The sequence below is a fragment of the Octodon degus genome, unplaced genomic scaffold, assembly GCF_000260255.1.
Source record: "Octodon degus isolate 3935 unplaced genomic scaffold, OctDeg1.0 scaffold00283, whole genome shotgun sequence".
Taxonomy (NCBI): domain Eukaryota; kingdom Metazoa; phylum Chordata; class Mammalia; order Rodentia; family Octodontidae; genus Octodon; species Octodon degus.
Genome location: NW_004524859.1, coordinates 505,710 through 513,527, shown reverse-complemented (window position 1 = coordinate 513,527; position 7,818 = coordinate 505,710). Strand labels below are relative to the sequence as shown.

The 7,818-nt window shown below is 48.2% G+C and overlaps 1 protein-coding gene across 1 annotated transcript; it reads left to right on the top strand.

Moving 5' to 3' along the window:
• The first annotated feature begins 3,146 nt into the window (after positions 1-3,146).
• Positions 3,147-4,076, top strand: LOC101567749 (olfactory receptor 10V1-like). Its single transcript, XM_004646926.1, has one exon. It carries the CDS (start codon positions 3,147-3,149, stop codon positions 4,074-4,076), a length of 930 nt encoding a protein of 309 aa, XP_004646983.1.
• Positions 4,077-7,818: the final 3,742 nt, after the last annotated feature.

Genomic DNA, 7,818 nt, shown 5'->3' with positions numbered 1-7,818 from the left:
GCTGCAGCGTGGGAATTTCTTCAGCAGCGCTGACTTCACAACATACCGCGTAACCACCGTTGATTTCTCCCCTTAGCCAGGCCTCAGATCCGACGAAGGCCGCTCACTCTACTGAGAACAGTCGTGTGGAGTCGAGGACTTGCGTCCAGTAATCAGAGAAGCCTTCCTGAGCCCAAAGAGGCTGAGAAGGACGTGAGCTCAAGGCGCCCTGAGACTCCGCCTCCCGCACCCTCGTGAGCTGAGCGGTTCTCTTTACACTGACTGACTCCCTTCAATCCCAAGGGGCTGTGCTGGCACCGAGACTAGACTCGACCACTGGGAGCTTAGAGCCCTGGCTCGTGTGCACAGCCCTGGGACATCTCCCAGGACTCAGGCACAGAGCAGTCCGCCTTCTCCTCGCCTTGCTCTTGCTCATGGAAGAAAGGTAAAACCAGCGTCCCTCGATCTCTACCCAAAGCCTTGCAGCATTTAGACAGACATTTCCCCCTCTTCCTCAGACAACAGTGAAGCGCAGGATCTTTGTGATGGTTGCTGTTACAGTTCAGAGAGAAGCATCTGTGCGTCCCATTCAAGACTGTGATTTTGTCTCTAAGTCTGCAAACGCCGTAACCTAGGACTTTTGGTCTCCGATCCCAGGCGTTCTTCTTCTAGTAGATGACGTGGAGCTCACAGTAGGGCTTAACTGTAGGTAAGTAACCCCATAACGAAACTTTTGGAGCTCAGTACGCCCCGATTTAGGCCCACGCTCCGCACTGAAGTTGAACACAGGCTCTGCAGGCAGCTGTGGTCCCCCCACACTCTCGCCTTCTGGCTCCCCCACTTTGGAGAAGCTCCAGTCTTTCTAAGCTATGTGTCTCATTGGTTAAATGCAGCTGGTGATAGGACACGCTAGTTAGGGCGGTTTATGGATAAAGTAAGCTGACACGAGCGGAAGCACTGTTCATTGTGCCTCACACGTGGCAAGGCAGAAACGATCGTTGTTCCTAAGAGAGAGTCCCAGGGCCGGGGAGATGGCTCAGTAGAATAAGCGCTTCCCTGGCAAGCGCAAAGGCCTGAGTTCAATCCCTGGTTCCACCAAAATAAATGAAATAATAATAATAAAATAATAACATAATATAGTAAACGGTGCCCTCCTGAATCCCAGCACTCAGGAGGCTGAGGCAGGAGGATTGTTGTGAGCTTGAGGCCAGCCTGGGCTACAAAGTGAGCTCAAGACCAGTCTGAACTAACTGCATAGCGAGACCACGTCTTAAAAAAGACAATAAAGAAAATCAACAAGCCTAAGAGAGAGTCCCTGCCCCGCGGCTTCAGCCCTATCTTTGGGGACCTAAAATGTAACACCTTAAGAGATAGTACACCAACCTAAAGCCATACATGAGCAGCGTAGAATTTTAGAGAAAGGATAGATTGAAGCTCGAGTGTGTCAAGCAGATTTCACTGAAGAAAATGCCCTAGAACTGACGACTGGGTAGGAGTGGATTAAGCTAAAGCGCGGAGGCGGTTTTTGGAGACGGAAAAGCAGACGTCGGAAGCAGGGGGGAGGACCTGGGGGACAGGCCAGCGGTGGACCGTGGGCAGCACGCCGCCGAGCCAACGTGGAATTAACCGTAGAGGCGGGCCTAAGGAAGACTGGGAAAACTGAGGGCTTTTTGAAGGCGGAAACTGACTCAGGAGACAGTCAGTGGTAGTTTCTGAGCAGAGGACAACGTGACATCAAAGAGAAGGGTGGGACATGGACGGCGCAGAGGGGAAACGGGATGCAAGGAGGCCGACGGCCACCAGTGCGGGGTGGCGCACCCCCGGGGGACTGCAAAAGTGAGCACACGGCCAGCGGGACTGTGTAGCGAAACTTTGTCTAAGAAAAAAAAAAAAAAAAGCGGAGCACTTGCATCCGAGCCAGTGAGATGGCTAAGCGGACTAAGCGCCAGCTTGGCAAGCAAGGGACTGGGGTTCGATCGCCAGCCCGCACGTCGCGCCAGCCTCCACCCCTGATGAATTGAGCCCGCTGGGAGGTCGCAGGAGGCCGGGCGTGGTGGCGAGCACCTGCAATCCCAGCACTGGGGAGGCTGAAAACAGGAGGATCACTATGAATCCGAGCTGCGAGGGGAGACCCTGTACCAAACTAAAATAATAGTAAGAATAAAAGGAAACGAATGGATCTCTGAGAAAGGGCCAAAGCAACCACCACAAGACGCTTAAAGGGTGAGCTATCCGTGTTTAACATCAAGTTGGATAAAGCAGAGGAAGAAGTAGAATACGTCGGCAAAATCTCTGGGTTTTGGGATCTACAACGAAGTTTATGACGATATTCTAAGCCAGGAGCACCCGCTTCCTGCAGCTTCTTTACTGCAGCTGCTGCAGAATTCGGAGTTCCTTACGTGAGTTTCCCATGATGAACCGAAACCCCATCTTAACCATTTTATAGTATCAAACTTTAGGTTGATTGTTACTTTCTTCAACAAATATTTCTTTAAAACTTCTACTTCAAGCAGAAGATGCCCAACATCAAAATTAAATCAAGAACCAACGAAGTACCTTCCACTGAGCACTTTTAAATTTTTGCTACTTGGGGGTAGAACAGGAAAGATGAATGGGTGGCAAATATAAGTTAAATTAATTATATGACCCGTAAATGAATTGATGACTTCTGGCCCTAGTATGAATTGCTAACTCATTATGGTAGTCGTCTAATATGACTGAAGCCATAAAACAGAAGGCCGTCTTCCCAAGACCAGGTGCCTCTTTGGTCTCCAGCTCAGCCTAGGGTACAATTTCCATTCACCCTTCCCACCACCCCAGGGAAGGCCCCAATCAGCAGCTCCTGTATGTCTAAACAGCCCCTTCAAACTCCGCCTCCGACAAAAGGCCACAAAAGCCGCAGCCTCCCTTTGTTCCAATCACGAGAATTCCTCATCTTCCCCACATTTTATCCTTGTCCTCAAAGATAATAAACCCCCTTTCCCCTTTGCCTTCTTCCCATTTCTCTACTGTGCCAATACCTGAAAAAAACCTGCAGGAAATTGCATACGTGATTGTTGCGGGGCTCCAGGAGCAGCACTAACACTGAACAGAAGAGCTGGGGAAGCCTCCTGTTAGACGGGACCTTGAGAATCCTCTTTTTCTTCCCAGAAGGTCCAGTAAGGCACATGGAAGAGGTGAATAGGACCGCAAAGATACAAGTCTTCTTTCGCCCCTTCTCATCCGACCCAGAGGTCCAGATGGTGATCTTCGTGGCCTTCCTGGTGATGTACCTCACCGCGCTCAGTGGAAACACCACCATCGCTGCCGTTGTCCGGACCAACCCTTGCCTCCACGTTCCCATGTACTTCTTCCTAGCCAACTTGGCGGTTCTGGAAATCTTCTATACATCTTCCATCGCGCCCCTGGCCTTGGCCAACCTTCTCTCAATGGGAAAATCTCCTGTTTCCCTTGCGGGTTGTGGAACCCAAATGTTTTTCTTTGTCTTCTTAGGAGGGGCCGACTGCATCCTTCTGGCAGTCATGGCTTATGACCGGCTGGTGGCCATCTGCCAGCCGCTGAGATACGCCCTGCTGATGCGCTGGCGCCTGTGTGTGGAGCTGGTGGCAGGTAGCCTGGTGCTAGGCTTCCTGCTGTCGCTGCCTCTCACCATTTCAATCTTCCAACTCCCCTTCTGCCGCAGCAATGAGATCTACCACTTCTACTGTGACATGCCTGCTGTCATGCGCCTGGCCTGTGCAGACACGCATGTGCACCAGACGGTGCTGTACATCGTCAGCTTCATCGTTCTGAGCATCCCCCTTGTGCTGATCTCCATCTCCTATGGCTTCATCGTGGTGGCCGTGTCACAGATCTGCTCAGCCGAGGGGCGCCGCCGCGCCGGCTCCACCTGCTCCTCTCACGCCCTCGTGGTCCTCATGCAGTACGGCTGTACCAGCTTCATCTACTTGTCCCCCAACTCCAGCTACTCCCCCGAGATGGGCCGCATTGTGTCTGTGGTCTACACTTTTATCACCCCCATCTTAAACCCCTTCATCTACAGCGTGAGGAACAAGGAACTGAGAGACGCCCTGAAGAAGGCCCTGAGAAAGCTCTAGTGGGCTGATCCCCTGGTTCACTTACACGGAGCACTTCTGAGGGTGAGCGCTATGTGAGTCACAATCGTGCTAGTGTGGAGCATTGCGCGGTCCTCAGTCTGATCTGGGGCGCTTCACAAAATTAAGTCAATAAAATGAAAGTAATGGTGCCGTGGTGACACACATAAGACGGGAAGGTCGTGAGCGGACAGAGATATGGGACCTGTTGTTGTAGGACTGTGAGGAAAAAAAACTAGTAGTATTGTTCTCCTGAAAATAAAGCTATGCCACATAGAGTAACAGGATGCCCTAGACATGACAAAGGGGTGACTCAAGACTTATGGGACAGCAACTACACACTGGGCACTTGGTGGATTAGCTCACTTAGCCCATCGTAATCCGTAATATCACAATCTTCCTTCTTTAGAAAAGGAGACTGAAATGGTGAACAGAAGATACGACCTTAGAGAACATCGTGCTTAGAGAGCTCATGACTGAGGTCACTTCACACATTGAGCTCTGGGCTGAGCTGCGCTTCACTGAGGCCTGTGGGGACCCTGGCAGGCAGGTCCCCACCTCCCTTCCTTCCCAGGGCCAGGGCTGAGCCAGAAGATTCTAAGTGTTCATTTCAGGGTCAGAACATCACAGACTAAAATACTGCCCCATGCGACCCGTAGTAAGTAGCCAGAAATGGAAAAGACAAGACCTCCAGTCGCAGCGGGAAGGGGAACGTCCCTCTAGCATTTCCTGTTTTGTTAACCACAATGAAAACTCCTGGCAGTGTTCTTTTTGGTTGTATGTGTGTGTGTGTTTAATAATTTTATTGAGAAACAAATAGCAATGAGACAGTTTCAAAACCAATTAGTAGGACAGTTTCAGTAATCAATACATTGCTTTTTTTTTTTGAACTGGGAATTGAACTCAGGCCCTTACACTTCCCAGGGAAGCACTTATTCTACTAAGCCATCTCCCCCGCCCCAATACATTGCATATTGTTATCTCAGTGCTTCTTCATTGTACAAGATTCAGACATGATATCTTGTCCACAAACACTGTTAGAACAAATCTCTCTATTCATTCAATTAAGAGAAAGTAGGTGTATATCTATCTTAACTATTTTGAATATACAGATATAAAACAGTCTTTCATTTCTATCCCCTTTTATTGTTTAGTTTTTTCAGAGAAGGGTATTCCATTGTCATTTAAATACTGTAGGTGTGTAAATTCAGCAAAGTAATCCAACATAGTCCAGTAGTCCATAATAGTAGTGCGTTATCTGTAGGGCTGGCAATGTCAGAAGTTGTTGACTTGAGCCTTTCACAGCTCAGCATAATAATATCGCTTTAATTTTCATACTTCCTTTTTATACTTTTATGCTGGATGGTTAAGACCAAGATAAAGCAAGACCTATATAACAAGAAATGTAGCTTTTGGATCTGGTAAGGTCAGTCAAATCCCCTCAGGATTTAACCTGATACCCTGCACCGCGGTTTGTAGATCCTTTGTCAGTGTCAGCCATGTGGATGAGTCACGACCATTGCTTGATCAATTTGCTCTCTGTGAAAGCCTGAGAGAATGTTTTCTCTCCAGGTGACTCTCCTGAGGCACACTCTACATCATCAATCACTTTCCTCTGTGGCCTCATACTCCCCTTGATCAGTAAATTTGGGAAACCACTGAGTTACAGGATGTTACATTGCAGGTTCTCCTATGTTCTAAGTCCTCACTGACCTTGAAAGGCTAGGGCCAAAATGTTGGCTGTCTTTGCAGCCCTTCTTCTTCTCTCATTTTTTTCTAAAGTAGGAAGCACCATATGCCTGTTCAACTAAGAAAACCACACTTACAACACAGGATGAGTTTCTTTTTACATAGGACCTGGAGCACGTAAGCTGCCAATTAAGTGCTGAATGGCAGAGCAACATCCACAGTTTATGCCATGAATTCATAGTGAATGGATTCCAACAACTCGGGTTCCTTCCCACTGGTCCGCACAAAGTGTGCTTTTCTGGGAGGGGCAGGCTGGTGCTTGAGCTGAACCCAGGAACCTTTCTCTTTGGCTTCCTTCTTTTTCTGATCATTTTCCTTGACACATTTCAGGAAGCTAGCACGACATTTTGAGTGCTTAATATGCTCGATACGCACATTAATCCTCTTGGCAAGTATCTTGCCCTTAACTTGATTGTTTACAACAATGCCAACAGCATACTGGGTAACGTTGTAGACTCTTCCCATTTTGCCATTGTGACATTCGTGAGGCATGCCTTTTCGCACAGTACCCATTCCCTTGATGTCCACAATATCATCTGTTTTGTAGATTCCCATGTATGTGTCCAGAGGAACAACCCCATGTTTTCTGAAAGGCCTGGAAAATATATCTGGGTTCCCCTCCTCTTTCCTTTTGTGTTAGTTATTCTGGCAAATTACTGGAACATGGCGGTTCCAGCAGAAAGGCTTGAGAATCTCTTCTTTAGTGTCTTGGGTAAGCACCTGAGGGGAGATCACTCCAAGGAAAGAAATTAGTAACTCATGCAATTGGCCCTTCCCATCCTTCCCAGACAATTCAAGTTGCTAAAGTTCTGCATTTTATGCAGAGCCGACATGCTGGACAGCTCTTCGAGTGTGTCAGGAAGGATTTCATATCTCCCAGGCATCTCCACTCCTCTTCCCTCTAGAGCAGCTCTGGCTCTTCCTCCAGGAGGGTCTGTCCGCCATCTTTCACCAAACCAGTCACCTTCCAGATTTCCTCCAGCTTCATGACTTTCTACAAGTTTTTATCCAAAAGTAATCACGGTACATTGAGAAGATTTTGTTCTGAGGAACCATTTCTTTTTATGGTCTGCAAACTGAATTTCTATTCATTCATTTTTGGTTACTTTACACTTATAAATTTGCTATCAAATGAAGTTCCATAAATTATTGAAATAAGGAGAAGGACAGGATAGGGAGGAGGAAAGAGATATATCTATGTAGGTAAGCAGGATGGTTTGCATGATTGCATGGTTGATATCTACAGTCTATGGAAAAGAGCAGTTAATGCTTAATTCTCTGTGTGTGTATGTGTGTGTGTGTGTGTGTGTGTGTGTATGCGTTTTCTTCCTTCTCTCCTCTTAATTTCTTTCAATCTTTTTTCTATTTTTCTTTGTTTTTCCAATTTTACATGCATACATCTGATAATCTCAACAACTAATCTGAAGACAATATTATGCAACATAACAAAAACTGCTAGACCCAGTACTAGCCCAGGTCCGGTGAGTGTCTGGGAGAGCTTCCGGCTACCCTGTGCTGGTGGGACCAACTCCGGGTCCCAGCCCAGGCACAGCATGGGTCAGACCATCTTCAAACCACTTGGGACGCCACCCACCACTCCGCAGCACCTCCCCCACCCCACCTGCCGAGTAGGAATTTCTGCCAAATTCCAGAAACACCCAGACCCAGTCCTAGCCCAGACCCAGTGAGTGTGTGAGAGAGCTGCCTCTCCCCTGTACTCCACCTTGTCCCCTACAGGCTCAGCTCAGGCCTGGCATACAGACCTGGGGTGTAACCCTGCAGCTGCAATCCCTACAGAGAGGACAGAGGACAGAAGCACTCAGCTAGTCCAGGAGCAGAACATCTTGCCACAGGGGCACAACAGGTTCACCCTCAAGGGCAGCAGCAGGAAGAAGCTGAGCACAACAGCCAGACCCAAGCCAGGCACAGCTGAATAAATGCAGACTTTGTAGATCTGCACCTGAACTTCAGTACGTACTAAGGTTATAACTACAAC

Excerpts from the sequence above, each read along its gene's own strand:
- LOC101567749 (XM_004646926.1), top strand. The coding sequence starts at position 3,147 with ATGGAAGAGGTGAATAGGACCGCAAAGATACAAGTCTTCTTTCGCCCC.